The 19,893-nt window shown below is 41.1% G+C and overlaps 2 protein-coding genes across 2 annotated transcripts; both read right to left on the reverse strand.

Annotated features, from left to right (window-relative positions):
- Window positions 1–927: 927 nt before the first annotated feature.
- rbm24a (RNA binding motif protein 24a) lies at window positions 928–12,104 on the reverse strand. Its single transcript, XM_044335747.1, has 4 exons — window positions 11,637–12,104; window positions 10,274–10,397; window positions 9,813–9,867; window positions 928–3,552 (listed from the first exon to the last, which is right to left on the reverse strand). The coding sequence occupies exons 1-4, from the start codon at window positions 11,802–11,804 to the stop codon at window positions 3,201–3,203; spliced, it is 699 nt and encodes a 232-aa protein (XP_044191682.1). The 5' UTR covers window positions 11,805–12,104; the 3' UTR covers window positions 928–3,200.
- Window positions 12,105–14,168: 2,064 nt separating this feature from the next.
- stmnd1 (stathmin domain containing 1) lies at window positions 14,169–18,628 on the reverse strand. The gene is made up of 5 exons (XM_044335746.1): window positions 18,385–18,628; window positions 16,829–17,006; window positions 16,592–16,740; window positions 15,370–15,501; window positions 14,169–15,238 (listed from the first exon to the last, which is right to left on the reverse strand). The coding sequence occupies exons 1-5, from the start codon at window positions 18,451–18,453 to the stop codon at window positions 14,771–14,773; spliced, it is 996 nt and encodes a 331-aa protein (XP_044191681.1). The 5' UTR covers window positions 18,454–18,628; the 3' UTR covers window positions 14,169–14,770.
- Window positions 18,629–19,893: the final 1,265 nt, after the last annotated feature.

A 19,893-nucleotide genomic window follows, 5' to 3' on the forward strand; every position in this document is an offset into this window, starting at 1 on the left:
GCTTATAACTGATCTGTAAAGTATTAGTAACTTATTTATTACTTGTTAACAAAGCCACTGCTTACAACTTCATGGCGGCTTATTAAGAAGTGGTAGCTTTTTAAAAAAAGCACCTTCGGAACCACAGAAGACATTAAAGCCTCCAACTGTTTTCACACTCTCCTCATGACGAGTAAACCGAACCTAAAGTCTTGTCAGAACACTATCACAGCCGTCCATCATCCTTTTAATAAAGCTTTAATTTAATATGTCTGAGGTCAGACGCCATTATAGCTGCTGATTTCACCCATAAGGCTTTGCTGCATCCATGCTGTGTCATGGTACAACCCACCTCAGTGTGGGCCAGTTTCATGTTTCACCAGAGACCGAAATACTCCCTGGAGCCGAGCGAAAAGACGGCAGAGAAACGGCAGCACACTCCTTTTGACATGACTTATTGATTAGAGAGCGGATGAATCATTGATAGACTGAGTCCTGAGAGACTTTTATTATCTGTCAGTCGTATCCATGAAAACTCTGGGTGTGTCCGTAATGTGAGTGTTTCAAATAGCGTCTTCTTGAGATGGTTTCATGACGAGGAGCGGAGCAGCATCTGGCGTGTGTGATGCGTTTGTCACCTTGCAGCTGTTGGCAAATGCAGGCAGAGAAATAAGACACACACAAAAGAAATGAATGAAGGATGAACTTTTGGTGTCCAGGAAAAGGTTAAACAGAACTTTAGTGTGTGTGAAATGATCATCACATTCACATTATTGACTTCATTAAAAGAAATGTCACCAAACTTTTTTTTAAATATAGAACATTTTATTCCAATTTTGAGTAAATGGTGTTGAAAATTCTGAAGTAAAGGTTTTAATATCAACAGGACCTTTGCATTTAAATAGTAACACTTTACATGCCTTCATCCAGTGACAATGAAAAGCTTCCTTAAAAAGTTTTTTTGTCATTTATTTTTCATATTTCCCTTGTAAGAAATAGTTCAAGTATAAAAATTCCCAACAGTGTAAAACAGCCCATCTGATGAATATGAAGCAAAAGAAGCACAGCTACTTGAAACCTCGACGACGACTATACATTCTAGTGGAGAAAGCAGCATTTTCGCTTGTTTTTTTTTTTGTCAAAATTATTATTATTATTATTATTTTTTACTCTCATCTAAACACAGAAGAGGCAGAGTACAATCTGCATGCAAACAGGCCTCCATTTAAATAAAGTTCTTCCATACAAAAAGGCATTAAGCTAACCGATATTTAATGTCATGTTCTAAAGGATCAAAAAGATAAAAAAAAAAAAAAAATGTACAGTGCACATAACAGAATTGTATCTTAAATAACTCCTACATCAACATTTTTGGTTGAGTATGTTAATAATTATAATTATAATAATATTATTACTAAAACTAATCAATAACTTATATATGCCTTGAGATGAGTACATATTATTAATACAGTACCGCCACTAAGTCTCTACTCTCAGAGCGTCAACATAGTCAACCCTCAAAAATAAATATCTTAAATAGTAGATTTCTCTCTTTTTTTCTGTTTTTTTTCTCTTAAATAGCAGTAAAAATGTAAGGCACACAAACCAACGTAACGTCAACGAGTCAACCCCCTCGATCTCTTCACCCCCACCTTCTTGACAGACATGAGGCAGGCCAGTTGTTGGGGTGGCTTTGGTGAAAAAAAAAAAAAAAGTGTGTTTGTGAGTGTGTACCTGACGCCAGACTACAGCAGCACAGAGGTGGAAGTGCTGACAGCGGCAGGGCTGAATGACGGGGGGGCTCTGCTGTGTGTGTGTGTGTGTGTGTGTGTGTGTGTATGGGGAGGGGGGGTGGGGTGGGGTGGGGGGGGCTCTGTGTCGGGTGGAGGGCTGTAAAGTTGGTTCCCAAATGGGCCCAGGGATTAAAATGTGACAGCTCAACAAACGAGCACAAGTGATGCGTTCTTTCCAGAGTGATCCGTCTGTGTGGCGCTGGAGCGGCTCTGTCCAACCCCCACCAGCAGCTGCTGCTCTCTCTCTCTCTCTCTCTTTCTCTTTCTCTCCCTCTTTCTTTCTCTTTTTCTTTCTCTCCATCCCAGAGCGCCGAGCCAGAGAGAAACACGACCGTGCTGCCTTTGTCTTTTCGACTGCTATGTGTGCAACTCTGGATGCATGTGTCGGTGTACGTGTGTGAGTGAAACATGTGGAAAAGCAACTGATTTAGTGTTTCTCATTGTCTGAAGCCATTTTCAACCTCTCTCCTTTGTCAGTGCCTTTGTTGTGTTTGCCAAGTCCCCCTTTTTAGTCCAAGAGTCAAGTCAGAGTTGATGACATTTTCAGTTTTTTGTTTCTTTTCTTTGTTTTTTTTTTTTTTGTTTGTTTTTTTTGTCTCCTGGTGATCTGTTTGCTTTGCATAGGTCAAGAGGTCGAGACACAGAGTAAAAAAAAGGGGACATTCAGCATCAGGAAGATAAAAAGGTAGTTCTTCAAATATGTGTGACACGACGAGTTACGACTCCTCAACTTCCTGACAGAGGTCACATAATAATAGCTAACACATTGGAAACGGTTCCATTTCCCTGATTATCAGAAAATATTAACTCCAAAAAATGCACTTGAAAAGACAAAAAGAACAAGGAGAGCCCTCAATATGTAATAATAACAATAATAAATATATACGTTACGAGGGCATCAAATAACCGAAAACACTTGTGGAACACCACAAGCAAAAAAAAAAAAAGAGAACAGTTTCCTAAACTAACGTTAAAGACAGCAATAGGACTTAAAGGCTTAGTTTAACACCTATACCAACCACAGGGATTAGTTCCTGCATTTCTTCTCTAGAAATAAGTACTCTACTACAATGATAATAGTAATGATAATAATCATAATCATAGTAATAACAACAACAATAATAGTAAATCATTTTCCATTATTTGTTCTGCGACTTTTTTTCATTTTCTCATTTTTTGGTTGAAGCACAGCAAGTTGGAAAGTTACTGTAAAAAGTTCCCACCTCACCATCATCATCACTACCACCACCATCATCATCATCATCATTATCACCTTATTTTTAAAGCGACTCTGCCTCTGAGTCGCTGACACGCCCACCCTTAAAGCCACTCCCTCTTCCTTTTCCTCTGCTGCTCCTCATCCTGACCAATCAGCTGTGGCTGGGGGCGGGGCTCCCCTCTCTGCGTGTCCAGTGGTTGCAGTGGCTGCTATTGCATGCGGTCCGCTTGCAGCTGCTGGGGCTGGTACTGGCCGAAAGCTGCGGCTGCGGCAGCGGCTGAGCCTGGGGCGGCGGTGGCTAAAGGCTGCTGGACTGCGTAGCCGTAGCCGGCAGTGGCCACGTAGCCTGTGGCGGCAGGGGAGGCGGCGTACGGATACTGCTCATATGCGGCGGCAGCGGCAGCGCTGGCTGCGGCTGCAGAATACTGCGCGTAGGCGGCTCCGGTGTAGTCGATGTATGGGGAGGAAGCAGTGGCAGGTGCAGCAGCTGTGGGCTGCACATGAGGGATGACCACGCTAGGCTGCACGAAGGCCTGAGGGTACACGTAGTGGGCCGGGATGCTGTGGGACAAACAAACACATATGAGGGGTTAGTTTGATTCAGCAGCAAGCCCAGTCTGAGAGTAAGATCCCCCACCCTGAACCCCAAACCCAACTCCATCACACTGCGGCCAAGCGCCCTCCCACCACCCAACCCCAGTCCAATCCACCAGTCAAGAACACCAAGGAAATGCCTGCTAGTAGGGATTAGAACAATATAGGGTTGCCAAAATAGAAATCTCTCTGTGAAAAGAAGATTGGAAGGTGAGGAAAACTTTGAACACCCAGAGGCTGCTTATTTAACCTCTGGGTCAAATCACATCAGTATGATCACATTTGGAGGAAGTGAGGCCTGGGTGATGATGTCATCTTCTTTATTGGGATGTATCATGGGAAACAGGTTTCAGTGTTTCTGTTTTGGGCACTTTGAGTTTGTGTTTGTGGAGACGGAGCTGCAGAGAGGCAGAGGGAGGTGAGATGAAAAGACAAAGGCAGAGAGCGTTTGGGAGCTTTAACCTGCAGCTCGTCTGTGGGTCACATGTGGATTTGGCTCTGGTGCTGTCCCCCCTTGCCTGCTGGAGGGCGAGTAGGGGAGGGAGGGGGCTTACAGTGCCGGGGGCAGGGGTGCGGACAGAGGAGATGAGCCCAGGGAAGCATTGTGAAAATGTCACTGCCACTTTGACAGCTGGACAGTTTTCAAAAAGGGACGCTGCTGGCCATTTCCCCCTCTGTGTCGGGACAAAGAGCCGGGGAGGCAGCGGGGGGAGCCGGGACTAGGCTCTGCACCCAGAGGGATGTTTCGATTAAATAAACAATTATGAACAATGAGCACATTCTGCCCTCCATGACATAGCCTTATCCCGCCCCCCCAGACTCTATAAGGTCTGGAAACTCAGTCGGACAGCGAGCATGAAGGGAACTTTTGAAATTTACACTACAGGTTCAGAGAAGTGTCAACTTTTGAATGTAAGGTGGAAGCAGGAAGAAGCAACTTGAAAGCTTTTGGTTTTTGTGTGAATTTGAGTCTTTGATGTCCTGAAAAACTGCCCTCCCTCCACTTTAGAGAGAAAAGTAGAGTCAAATTCAATCTCACTTTGATTCAGATGGAATGAGAAACATCAGGCTTCACTTCACTGCTGGAACAATTTGATTTGATCGACTCCAACAACAGCTATGTGTCTGTTTTAGGATGAGATGTGTCTGTAGGTAAGTTTGAATGAAGATGGTTAAAAAAAAATATCTGTTGAGAGAAAATCAAAGAAAACCAAATATAATCAGTTGAGTCGGCATAAATGAACTTCAGGTGGTCACTTTGGAGTCTGTGTTTGGGAGAGAAGAGAGGAGGTGTAGAAAATGTTAGAAGTGAGTGAAAGGCGGGATCTATCGTGGCAACCCTATTGTCAGCACTCCATTATCCAATCCAATCACATCTCAACCGAAAACAGTGGGCCCAGAGAAAAACAGGAAAAACAAAACAACAGCAAGGCGTCAGAGAGGAGGAAATATGTAAAAATAGTCCACCGCGACTAGACTGATTACAAATACAACGAAAAGGGCACAGCACAATCACTCAACTGAAAGGACACAAAGAAAAAAAGGGGAGGTATAAACTGAGTAAGTAGAAGTCTAATGTGGCTATTACTAAAGGGCAAAGGTCACTGTCAGCGGCCTCAAATATGGCACACACTCACACAACCCTCCATGCATCTACACACACATGTTAGACCAATTTTTCAAAAGCCAGTAACATTTCTGGATTGAATAGATTTTGTGTGTTTCTCCTGAGTTACACTAATTGGAAAAAATCCTCTGAAAAAAGCATGTTTGTCATCATCATGTGACACTGAAACCCTCCTTTGAAACCTAATGAAACTCAGCAGGTTAAGGCAGGTTTCCAGGATGAGTTTACAGGACACCATCTCTAAGAACTGGCTGAATAAGAAACTCCCACAGAACACGGTGGAGACATGAAATGAATGGAAACCGTCTCCAGCAGCAAACAGAGAGGAAACTCCTCACACTGGAGGTGGAAATCACTAACTGGCTGATATCCAATATGTAATAAAAGAAGCAAGTATTAGTCTGATTGGTCTAACTCTGTGATGAAGAGATTCCCTTATAGCTAGCTAACAACTGTTTACTGGTGCCTTAATGTTAGCTATTTAAATATTTAAAAAGACACATGTAGTTTAGTATTCCTTGTTAGAGCCAAATCAGAAAGATTTATTATGTATTTATATATTGATTTGATCACTTACAACATTATATTTAATTTTGTCTCGCAATGGAAATTTAATGTGATTTTACTGTCTGTTAATGCACGACTTCTAGCTACTAAAGCAGGTAAACTGTCATATTTAAAGACCCCCTCCGGACATGTTTAAGACATGAAAAAAATACTCTGAATACTTTGAATAATGATTTGTGTCTGATATGTTTTTTCCATAAAAAAAAAGTTCAACTACCTGGTTAGAAATTCTTGAATGACATCTACTCTTTCTACCTCATTAAAAATTCAGAATCTAAGAATATGCAAATGTTGCTCACTTTAAAAGTTTAACTTAAAGATGTGTCCTACTTCACTGTAAAGTCCATTCTCAGTGTTTGTGCACTGGAGGCTTCACGTTTCCACACCACACTTGTGTAAGTTGAATATTGGACCACGATTGGCTCCAAACTAGTAGTGATGTCACAAATGATGCTCATAGGCCCGCCCTTTAAACTCAGATTTTCGATGAGCACAGACTTTCCACTTTCAGCAGATTAATTGTGTTTTCTACTGTCAAACTCTGCACGTACATCATTCTGCACAGTGAAGCTTAAACATCCAACTAAAACAAGAAGAAGAAAAACACATTTTTGAGTGGAAGGGGATTTTAAACGTCCTGTCTAACACCATATATGATGATTATGTGCCACTGATTTAATCCAAAGAAGCCTGAAACATTTTCTCTACATCTACGTCAGTTGCATGAAAAAAAAAACCTGTTACTCTTACTGAGAGCTCTATGTGTGTTTTAAAAAGCTTTCAGTTCGTCTCATGACTCGGGGTAAATTACATTAAAGGAACATCTAAGATTCAGCAAAACTTTCCCCTGCAGCTACTGTATGTGATTGACTGTAGAAGCTGCAGCTCAGACTATTTTACGACTGTCTAACAAGTAGAGTGGTACCCATCTCCACCGGTCTTGTAATCAAACTCCCAGCTAGATGCATTCTAGTTTGAACCTTTGCTGTCTCCGATTCCCCACCACAGTATCTATGGGACAGTATGGGACTCTTACACACACACACACACGCACACACACACACACAGACACACACATAGCATAAGCAGAGGTTGTGGCCATGGGAAGCAAAGCTCTGGCTGACCCATTCAATTTGGCCTCCTAATGAAAAAAAACACTCTCCTTCCCCTGGGATGGTCATAAAATAAGGATATCAAAAATATCACAGTTAACTGTGAGGCTGTTTTGTGAAGCAATGCTGGTACCTATGATGTGTCCGACTCTGTGTGTGTGACTTGACTGGAATGTCGTGTTCACGCAACCCAGCGGTCATTAAAGTTCAAGGCTAAATAAAGGCTCTCTGCCGTTGTGCTGAAGGAGAGGACGAATGTACACTGAAGTGAGAGGATCTAGTGTGTGTGTGTGTGTGTGTGTGTGTGTGTGTGTGACACCTGTCCTGCTTCCACAGAGTTGCTCATAAGACTGTTACTATGACACAGATGAGACACAGATGGATCTGTTGTTGTCTAGTTTCACTTTTGGCACAGCAGGACTTCAGTCCTAACATAGCAAGTTACTTGGATCAGGTTAGTTTGTGTGTTATTTTAATCATCTTTGTTTATGGAAAAAAAACTACTGAGCGATTCCAAAGCTAAATCAAGCTGTAATCACTTCAAGATCTGAGAGAGCACAGAGGCAGTTTCCTAATGGTCATAGAGATGATCAGTTTGAAACCTGCTCTCACAGTTTTCTGTAGATTCTGAGCACTTTCAGGATGTGAGAGGATGATTAGCAACAATTTTTTTGACCAACAAACTTCAACCAGGACACTCACAAATCTTGGACTCATAGTTTCTCACAGTTAAAGTCTTTGAGATGAATACAAAAGCTGATAGATCCCACTACATTACTTAAAGACCCCCTACAGACATGTTTTAAGACATACAAAAGATACTCTGCTTATAATAACAACTTGTGTCTGCTATGGTTTTTCCACAAAAAGGTTCAATGACCTCATTAGAATTGTTTAAAATCTTATCCAGAACCTATGAATGTGCAGATATTGGGTTTGGATATGAGAGATACAAAACTGAGCATGCGTGGCTTTGAAAAGGGAAAGGAAGCGCTATTACTCCCTAAAAATCTACTGACAAAATTCAAAAGAACGTGTTCTGCACTTGTAAATCTGTCCCTGCATGCTCTCAAATTGTTGACTTGCAGACTGGTTAGAGCTCAAATATGTTTTGTACTTGGTTGATACTTTTGTCTGTATTCTATATAATTATATGCAGTATTTACAATGTGTGCTGAATGTGACAACCTGACACTGTGGTGTTGCTATGGACTGATGATAGGGTGGTTTGGACGTACGCACGTGAACATGGAGGCTATATGTGGCCCCTGAAACACCCACTCTGACCCTGTTTAAATGGCCCCTGCCCTGCTCTTACATGACCGAGAGAGACAGCTAACCCTCACCCCCCAACACACACACACACACACACACACACATACACAACACAGAGCTTCATGCGACTGCAGTGTCAGCATTCGGGGCTTTGTGTGGCACAATGGGCGCGCTTGTTTTCCTTAACACCACGGGCCCATGTGACGAAAGCTCGTTCCGAGAGAATAAGAGAGAGAGAGAGAGAGATCCAGACATTTGTTTGTGTCACACTGGAGACTTTGGTGCGTTGAGCTGAGCTTGAAATGCATGTGGACAGACAAAGACACACACAAACACAATGAGAGCACACTGTCATATGTACCAACGCGACCAGACGTTTTCACCTGTTCATAGTTGACTATGAGTACAGCTCACACACATCTACATGCACACAGACGGGCACTTAAACATATTACAAGGTGTTTTCCTGTTTGAATGGCCACTAAGTTTGGCCATAGCTTCCCAGTTAACTAAAAGACAATTGGGATTGGAAAATGGCGGTACATGACCTTACATTTACAATATTTGGAGAAAGAGACAGAGAGATAAAGACAGAAAAGAAGGCAGATGAAGAGAGATGACAGAGCAGTAATATGGCAATTGTCTCTGCTACGCTGTGTTAATATAATAAACTGCTAGTAACACCAGGAAGATGCTATAAGCACACGCAAGCAGTGGGTTGGGGGGAAAAAACAAAAAGAAATCACACAGAAAAGTCACCACTCACTCCAACAAGACAGCCAAAAAACACATAAAACAGCACATCCTGTTAAACAAAACAGGTCAACCACAAGCTAAAAGCAATAAAAAATAAATAAAAAGAAACAAAAAATGTGCTCGTCCTTGGCAAAGTTAACACGCTTCCACAAAAGAACACCCCAAATATTCAGTCAATCCAGCTTTTTTTTTCTTTTTTTTTTTTTGTTGGTCATTAAAGTAGAAAGCACACGGTTTAGCTAACAACACCACTTCATAACCGCACACAAAGCTCTAAGTTCTATTCAAATAAAATGAAAGAAGTCAAAATGAAACCCACGTACATGCATCTATAATCACCATTTTGAGAGCTTGTTTGTGTGTGTTTGAGTCTACAGGTAATTCCTTTCTCTGATCTGTGATTATGTTCGCGGAACTATTCCACAAACCAGCACAGTTAGCTTAACCGAGACCGAGCCTGTCGAACCAAAGAAAGATAGATAACATTGAGTCAGGCTGGAACGTTCCATCATTGTCCACTCAATACACACACACACACACACACACACACACACACACACACACACACACACACACACACACATACACACACACACACAGGTATGTATACACAGTCACACACATGTTCACAAACAGGCAAACCTAGAAAAGGCAGTTTGACTTGCTTTTTGGTGGACAATAATAATAGAATAAGCTACATACTTCTACTTGTCCACCTCTAATTATCAGACATCAATTATATTTGGGGAGAGAACTGGTTTAAAAAAATATCACACATTAAACTGAGAAAAGATTCAATCAAAACAAGTTAATGAATCATTTGTCCCTACGTAAGTAATGTCAATGTTCCAACACTCCTCCAAACAACATGTGGATTTATCAGTACTTACCCATAAGGCCTTTGGATGAACGCAGGGTGAATTTGGGGAACACCAAAGGTAAAACCTACGAAAACAAAAAGTAAAACTGTAAAATCTTTCTCCTCATTAGGATTAGGATTCATTAGGATTTGTTACATTAGTTGAGTATTAACTTGCTAACATGTTCCTACACCTGCAGAAGCCACTTAAAAACAAACAAATTAACCCTCAGGTAAAAATCAGGAAGGATTGACTTGATTTTCTTGTTTACTGCTTTGCCAATAAAACCAATTGATTCCAAACAAACACAGTGGGAACAAAGACACTTCAAATGCTACTTTAGAGTCATTACAAGAGGACAGATGATCTAATCTTGGAAATTATCTCTTTTTGTCCACATCTGATTGAAAATTCTGACAGAAATTATGAATTTGTTAAGGAAATTAAGCGCATTATCTGTGTTTTATTGATCTTCATTCGGCTGTCTGTACCTGGCTGCATCACCCGAGGCTTGGCCCCCAGGTAGGCCAGGTTGACATTGGCCTTCCTGCCGTCGATGATTGGGTTGGGGTCCTTACAGGCACGGTCTGCAGCCGAGCGGTCCGCCATCGTCACCTGACAGGAGGGGAAAAACACAGAGGATGGGAAAGATGTAGATTACTGAAGTAGTCATATCTCCTTTTCCTGCAGACTCCACATGAGGAAACAGACTAAATGGCAGAACTCAACAAGTGACCAATAAAGATTAAAGCCTTGTTAAGTGCTGAAACGTTGCATTTATGTGTTTGTAGAGAAGAGAGAAAATATATTTTATGTACAAGTGAGTGTGGCCATTATTACAGCTGCAGGTATTTGGCACCGCTTACACATCCATCACCCTCATGTGGATGTGTCGAAACTATCAGCAGTGAATGGGAGCCTGGTTGAAATGACTGACTCCAGAACATGGCTCCAGTATCGCTCCCAATATAACAAACTTTATTACTCTGCTCAGAGCTTCTGAGCCTTTTTTTACACACTTTTTTACAACTAAAATGCACCCAAACTGACCTGTCCATAAGAGGTTTTGATGAGCATGAATATGATGAGTGTATTGAAGTAGAAGTAAGACAAAATTAACCTCAGATTTGGTGTGAAATGTTGGACCAAACATACACATACAGACATTTATGCGTAACAACAGTGACTGTGCAACTTTGTACTCTAACTGGGAAAATATGCCAAATATCTTCTCAAATCTAGGTCTGAGGAGGCCAAATAAGGGCAGTCATGTTACATTCGTACGCATGCATACAGTAGATTATACATAATTGTAGAAATAGATTACAATCACAATCAATATTTTTAAACGTACTGACTGAGCATCTGGTTGCATTTTGTCTCTACAACTGCGCCTCAAATGCTTTCTGTCAGTCAAGTTTTATAAGTGTGAGTCAAATATTTTCCCAACATTATGAGCAACGTCGTAAACAGCTCAGAGATGGTGAAACCTGTTTCAGAAAAAGTGATATCAAGTCATCACAAGAGCTTTTTTTTTTCTCTCCCACCCCTTCATCACACCAGAGCTGTCAGTTTGAGGGCAGCTCAGTGAAAAAAGCGTGTCAGGGCGCAAACCGACGCGCAACAAGTTGGTGGCTGCGAGATGACAAATTAAAGCAGGATCTGTTTATCGAAACATAAACATCTCATGACTGCAGATATATTAAAGTTGGTCATGATGTTGTGAAAGACAGCAACAGCCGCGCACTTTAACAGACACTTGTGATGGAAGAATGTTCGTGCTTAAAAAAAAACATGTTTTGGAGCCGAATGAAGCGTAAAACTTATTTAATTGTGTTATTTAGTGATACTTACGAATCCATAACCCCTAGACTTGCCGGTCTGTCTGTCGGTAATGACCACCGCTTCTTCAATCTCACCAAACACCTCAAAATATTTCCTGAGACTTGAATCCGTGGTGTGGTAGGGAAGACCCCCGACAAAAATCTTCGTATAGGTCGTGTCCTTTTGCGTGGTGTGCATCGTTAGTGCAAAATACAATAAATAGGAACAATTAAAAAAAAGAATAGTGCAATGTCTCCTTATCAGTAATTCTTTGGATGAAAAAGAGAGAGAAAGACAGAGAGAGCGCTGTTACTTTTCAGAAGAGAAAACAAAACAAAACGCGACAAAAAAAATGAAGCCTGGAGGTAGATTTATCTTCCGAGAGTTAAAGAGGGGAGTTATATGGAGCGGATTGTCCCAAAGAGACCATCCGGTGTTTCCAGCTCTTCTTGGTAACTCTGCTGTCTAACTAAATAGGTTTGGGACCCATTCCTAAAAGCGCTGCTCCTAACTCCACCCAGCTTTCAGTCCATCTCTGCCCGCCCACCAGGCGCGCAACAAACAGCTGGGAAGCCTGCACAGTGTGAAACACTGGAGGCACTTCACACACACGCGCACACACACACACACACACAAAGATCCTGGCTGTCTTTACTAGAATCACGTTTAATTAACCATCAGGGGCCACCAAAACCTGATGCCACTGATTATATGTTGGGGACAAAGAGGAGCAGAGATACATCATTTTGCAAATGTGATCAAACATTAGAGAAAATCATCAAACTCTGATTTTCACTGACTTATAAACTGGATTTTCTCTCGTTGCTGCGACACAATCCTCTTTTTTCTCTTGTTCATGCCTATGTTTAATCGCTGCCATACTTTGATCTATGGGCCTACATGGATTAGGCCTCTTACATAAACAGTGGGTCAAGGACTGGAAGCAGCCCAGGGACAGGACACATCACAGCAGCAACCGCGAGCAGATAGACAGGTGCAGCTTTGAGGCTCCACTGGATGGGATCTGCCTTCACTTGTGTGTGTGTGTGTGTGTGTGTGTGTGTGTTGGGGGGTTGACAGAGTTTTGGCAAGTTTCTGTGTCTATGGAAACAGCCATATGGCGTGATTGTACCCTGAGTTAAAAGTGCAGTGAAACTTTTTTTTTGTCCAACAACATTTTAAAGTCTTGTTGCCTCATTAGAAAAGTCATAAGCACATGGGTTCCAGTGTTTGTGCTGTTGTTATGCATTTTCAACTTGTTTGGGTCCTTGGAACAGAAAGGTTTAGCTGAATCGACCCTAACTATTATATAAAAAAAGAGTATACTGATCACATCTGACTATTTGAATCAACTGATAAGCAGTAACTTGTGCGTCACAGAGTTACGCACAGTGATTATGAAGGGTAAAGGATCAGGTGAAGCAGTCAGACATCAATTCAATCAAGATTCTCTGAACATTAATGATTAAAATGACTCCTCCGCTCTGCTGGATGGATCCTCTTTTGATCAGCTAGCACGAGTAATTCACCTCCAGTAACGTGAGAGGGAACTCTGCTGTTAATTATTCATGGCAGCTCCGCTTCTGTGAGCTCTGTGTTCCTGCATGTGGCTGCTGGCCTACATACACCCCCCCACCACCACCACCACCACCACCCCACCCACCCACCCACCCACATGCACCAGGGTGAGTTGACAAATTTTCAGTGGGAACATGACTATGTGTCATTTTTGTCTCTGTGGAAAACTACTGTTTAATGTCACTCCATGCCAGTGAAGTCAGATGTGTGTCTACGGTATAAAGACATTTTTTGCCCATTTTAAGCCTCCATACTGTATCATCCATTTAAATGTGAACTGCCACTGCAAGAACCTCTGATCACAAAGTAATGCAACCTGATCGAGCGTCTGTCTGTGGTGTCTCTGCTCACTTACTATTTTATTAATGCAGCCACACACCCTTTAAAGTCAGAGTGGAGTCGTGAAAAAAGGGGGACTATATCGAGTTTCTGTGGCTCAACAATGGGGGTCCGGTCAGGTTGCGTCCTCTTGTTGTCTTTGTTAATGTGCATCATGTCGACTCGTCTGAATCATCTTATAGTTTTACAATAAAGGCTGTGGTCCCATTTAAAGCTTGATTCATGTTTTTTTTCACCAATCAACTTTTGAAATAGTCAATTTAAGACAATTTAAATGAAATATCATGTGTGCAGATTTTAATCAGTAATCATCACCGGCTGTTTGTAATTTAATTCAAACAAAAGTTTTCATAAACATCAATCACATCTGTGGGGACGTTTTTTCACTTTAATCAAGACAAAGGCTGGAGAGCTGAAACTGTAACCATTTGGCCCGAGCACACACCTGTCAGACAGAGAAAAGCTGCGGGTCAAAGGTCACTGAAACAGCTGAATACCCACAGCACAGTCACACCAAGGTCGCCCTCAACGACCTTTTGCCGTCTCTTAGAGACAAACAAAATCTAAAAGTCGATTTTTTTTCTTGACATTAAGCCAACTTAATAAAGTTTTAGATTCTGACAGATCACTGAGCTGAACATCACGTTGGGAACAATGGAAACTTTATTGATCAATAAAACTTCACCTCACACATCTTTCCAGAACAAGGCACTTCCTCACGTGCTGACAAAACCTCTTGGTAGCTTATCTTAAAGATGAGGCGTGCTGACTTCAGGGAGCTGTAATACAACTTCAACCCACTGAAACAGCGCCATCTTATGTCTAATATAACAAATGCACCCTTCACAAGACTGAATAATATCATATTTTTTAACAATTAAATGTAAAACAAACATCTCATTAAAATCAATTTGGTGGGTTGGCAAGAACATTAAGATTTAGTCATATTTATTAAAGCATTAACTGAGGTAAATTATATTGCATTGGAAAGAAAACCCTCATATTCCTTAGTGCTTATATCTGAGCTACAATATTGTTACGACAATTTATACACTTCCCTGCACTGGAAATGAGATTAAATTAGCCTCATTTTGATTGTAAGGCCAATCACAGCACAATATATACTGTATATATTTCTTTTACATCTTTCTTAAGTTTAAACAGGCCTCATGACTGTGCAAAAATAATCATTTTGGCTCCCTCCCTCACTCTCGTAGTGCTGATTCATGGCTCATTCATGGAATAATTTAAAATACCTCCTCTTTGTCTTCTGCATATTGAAAGCTGGAGTCGCTCTCCAGCTCCCCTGAGGCTGAGAGGAGCTGACCTGCCTTGAGCTCCTCCACCTGGGTCAACTCCTCCTCCTCCTCCTCCTCATTTATCCTCTCTGCACCCCCCCTCCCTTCCCTGTTGGTATCTCCGCTCTCTGGTGCCTCATTCATCTCTTCTTTCTTGCCCGCTGTGTTCACTTCTTCTTTGGTTTCCCTGCCGTCACCTCCTGATTCTCTCACACACTCTCCTCCCTCGGCCGCCTCACGTATGATCCGGCTGTAAACCAGCGGACCTGGAGTCGGGTCAGGTGTGAGAGGTGACTGTAGAGGCTCCACGGGAGTGATGGTTGCGTCCTCGTCCACCTCAGTCCTGGAGTTGGGGGCGGGTCCACGAACACGGGCCGACTTGGTCCTCAAACGTGTCTTGAGCTCATCTTCCCTTAACTGCGAGAAAGCGGAGAGAGGGGATGAAAAAAAATGAGATAAACTCTGAGATAGTTCAGACAGAGAGAGGGCAGAGGTGTTGAGGTACACACACACACAAACACACACACACACATACACACACATTGTACCTTACGTCTCTCTTCAGCGAGCCTTATCTTCTCCTCAATCTCTTCTCTGCTGGGGAGATGTTGTGGTTTTTTGGCCTTTAGAGACTCCAGTCTGGCCGGAGGTCTTCGCCTGACCCCCTCCCTGTTATCCAGCTGACACACACACACACACACACACACACACACACATACACACACACAGCAGAGGGAGACAGAGAACATTCAACATTACAGGTGAACGCACTTACACTAAAACTTACTTTATTATACTTTATAATATACTTAAAGGGCAACGCCACCTATTTTACACATCACAGTCTGCATATGTGAGAAAACTTGTATGAAGCCTTTGTGGCTCCAGAGGGAGCTACGCCAAGTGAAGTGAGGTCAAAGTCATTTAAGTGCCAGGTTATGACAAGGAAGAAGAATGTGTGGAATAAAAACAGAGAATATCTCTGGTTCTGCTGCTATTCTTTTTTTTTTTTTTTTTTAAACTGACATTGTTACACGGTAGGAGTGCAGTGTTAAATCAGAGGAGTACTCTTGTAGGTGTAAACTCTAGACTCTAAACTTCTAGAACAGCGATTAGTGTTGCTGAGAAACACTTTTAAATGGCTGTCTGGATTGAGTCCCATGTTCAGTTTTTCCTGCATGTCACAGTGTCAAGTAATAGTGACAACTAAGTTATCATCAAGCTTACAACCATTATGAGTCATGTATACTGGGATTTTCTTTTAAACCTTCCAGTTCATACTTGGCCTACAAGGGTCTTTGGTAGCCAAAGAAATGTTTTTGCAAAATGGCAAAAAGTCACTGTTTCCTGCCTCTAAAATGTGACTATGTGGTGGTTTTTTAAAATTCTTCTATTATAGTGAACCTTTGACCATTTAGGATTATAAGACTGCTTTCTCTGCCCACGGCTTAAGTAATTAAATAGAGCTGCTAATACCAGATTTGCAAGTAAATATACCAAACTCATCAATCATCTAAGCCTCATAGGCTGTTCTGAAATCTGAGATGATGTTGATAGAGTCAATGAATACCATATTTTTCCTTGACATCAGGCATTTAACAACATGACTGTAAAAATGATTGAGATATTTCACAATATCATGAAAGTTATATCTCGTTTTGTATCTTAATATTGATATATTTTTTCCAGGTATCTCTGACCAGCATGAAATAAGTAGAAAACTTGTAGAATGATGGTAGATGATCAGCATGTTGTGAACCAGGGACCCACCATGATGTCGTAGGCCTCTCCAGCCCCGCTGCCCCTCTCTGTGGTCTGGTCCACTGGAATGATGCCCTGGTTCAGCAGCTCCTCCAGGATCTCACTGGACTTCAGACGCTCCTGCATTGTGCTCTCCTGCTGCAGCAAGCCCGGGCCAGCTGCAGAGGGAGACAGACGCCATACAAACACTTACAAGTGTGAGTAATGGACTTTCTCTGCAGTGTGGGGCACATCAAACACACTCACCATCTTGTGTAACACTGTCTGCCTCGTTTTCCCTGACAAATGTCATTGGGAGGGGTTTTGTGGGCACCGCTCCAGGTAATGTAGGTAACTCTCTGTTCTCCATCACCACCCCGCTGTCTGTGGTGCACTTCGATACGGCAGAGTCTCCACGGCCACCGTGTTTACTACCTGTCTCGTCCTGAACGCACAGAGACACATTACAGAGGAGGAAAAGATGGCACAAGACAAATAAACACAGATCTTACTCTATGGTATCATAAACATGATGTTGTCATGGTTGCATCTGTGTGTTGACAGTGTCATGAACACAGTAGCCCAGAAACAGTAATAATGACACACTGAAGCTACAAAGTCTGAAAGCTTTGGCACAAAACTGCACATCAATAAATGAAACATAGAATTTTTTATTCCTCAATATGTAAAAATAATTTTACAGTTACAGTTTAAGTTTGTGACTTTGGAATTTTAGTTCTAAGCTATTCAGTGGTGGAAAGTAACCAAGTACAGTTTAATCAAGTATTGTGCTAACGTACTATTAGAGATACTTATACTTGACTTGAGTATTTCCATTTTATGCTGCTTCATTTTTCTGAATTTCAGAATTTCATTTCACTGCATTAATCTGAAGTAAGGCTGACTTTACTATTACAATTAAAAAGGGGTTTAATGCATCAATAATAACACTAATAATTCAAAATTATCATATGGGCTATATGGGAATTCAACAGTCTGCATAATGTTCACTCTCACTTTTGAAACTTTAAGTACATTTTGCTCATAATATTCATGCACTCTTTTCAATGAAGGTTGAAATTTTGAGGTTCACCCCAAATATGGGAATAATTAATTGTAACATATCAAGACGGATTATACACATGGGGTCATCAGGGATTAAAACATCTACAAATTGACCGGATAACATGAAAACTATCCAGGAATTTAAAAAAATTATGGTCCTTCTAAGGTATCAATGAGATGGTTTTCATGTTTTCACCTTATAAACGCCTTAAACACTGCATATATTTCATTAAAATACATTCATATACGATAATTAATGAATTACCCCCTTAAATTCAATTTTAAAATACTATATAGAAAGATTAAAGAGGGTTTCATAGGCTACAGTAATGAGCACAAATACTCCTGCTGTACTTGAAGTACACTCTGCTCTTCTGTACTTCACTTCAGTAGGATTTTGAATGTTGAACTCACTCGTAATTTGGAGTATTTTTACTTTGTGATAATACTACTTTGATAAAGTTTTTTTAAAAAGGAAAAAACATTGTTACATGCACTATTTTGATATTAAACAACAAAAAATGGATGGAATAGAAGAACTAGAGGCAGAACGAGGAGCCAGCTGTCAGTATTTAAGTCTTCCTCCATCATATGACGGCACACAGATTTCAACCTAACCGTTACACTAACGGCTCTTCATGACACTTCAAATTCTGCTAAAAAATGTCACCTCTAGTTAACAATAATAAACTTCTTGGATATTGTTGTTGAAGATAAACCAGTTTAACTCCTTAGTTTTAGCTAGAAGTGGCCTCTACCTCGTCTCCATTCAGCTCGTCGGGTCTCAGCGGTTGGATCACGGTGTCTGTTGAGCTGCTGCATCCCATCTTCTCAAAGCATCGGTGAGAAATACGTCCATAAAAGTCATAAATGTTTGGATTAATTACACTTTCGTGTGTTTTTTCGCTGGGTATTGACCTGTGTAACGTGTCATTCCTTCACACAGATAGACGGACAGACAACGGTCTCCATGGATACGGTGCGTTGCCAAGGGCCGTTGCTACAACAAATCTGACCCGGTTAAAGAGGTGACACCCGGAGACAAGATGAGGGTGTCAGGGTCACGGCAAAACTATTATTACATTGATCCACTTTATCAGTGGTGTTATTGACACTGACAGTCCCACTGATAGACCTCTTATCAGGTCTCAAAAAGGATCCAGCAGGATCCAGAATTTTAGAAATACTGAAATCATGAGTCCAACTCCTCACCCTCCACCCCCAAAAATCGACCAGACCAAAAAAATTCTACATAATTAACATTTTTAATGTTATTTTTCAGTTTATGATGGCATTTTATAAGTGATCTTGAATCAGGCTATAAAGTGTCCCACAGGTGACAGTGTGTCAGTTGACAGGTTAAAGCCATTTTCTTACTGTCATGAATAACTAGTGGGGAAAATATTTATTTGTTTATTTGGCCTGAAAGTATTCAAATGTTAATATACTGAGTTGAAAAATACTGGAATAAGCTGCAGGGACCAGTGGTCAACTCCCTAGAGGCCTCAGATTCACAGTGAGTCAGCTTTTTTTGTGATAATGTGATTAAAGGATATGTTCACATTTTTAAAAGTCTGACTTACAACAATACTCACATGCAGAAGTGTACATTGTAAGTGTTATTGGTTGCTGTAATTGTTCATCCGGTCCACACTGGCAGGAAAGACATCCTGTCTTAAAGCAATTTCAGTGTAAATGATGAAGCACAAAATCCACAGTTATCATTTCCAACAGTTCTGTACATGCTGGGAATGGTATCTGGTGGTTTGGGCTGTTTTATGTGGAAACATATATATAAATATAAAAAAGAGAAAATACAGCCAACACAAGACAAAACAATAAAAATATGGCCTGGACAAGTAAAGTAACTCAACTTAAACTCCACACAGCGCTGGGTGTGTGATTTAAGGTGATAAATGTTAGTGGGATGACAATTGGCTGCACTTTTTTCTATTGAAAAAGATTGTCATTCACTACTCTGATATGAGGTTTTGAAGCAACAGGGGACAACAAACAGAACACCAGAGAGACCACCATCAAAACTGTGTCTCCAAACTGCAGGTGCAATGGCCAAAAACTGCATTTTCTTCAGTAAGTCAGGACCAAATACCCCCAAAACTCATGACAATATGTGCCGGACACAGAAAAAAAAAAAAAATCAATCAATCAATCATCAAAGAGCAACAGCAGTCACAAATTGAGGTGACAAACACTAACTGGCCTCTTTAGTCAATGTTTGCATTGGTCATTTAATTTTCCTTTTTCAT

This window comes from Thunnus albacares, chromosome 19 (assembly GCF_914725855.1).
Source record: "Thunnus albacares chromosome 19, fThuAlb1.1, whole genome shotgun sequence".
Classification (NCBI taxonomy): Eukaryota; Metazoa; Chordata; class Actinopteri; order Scombriformes; family Scombridae; genus Thunnus; species Thunnus albacares.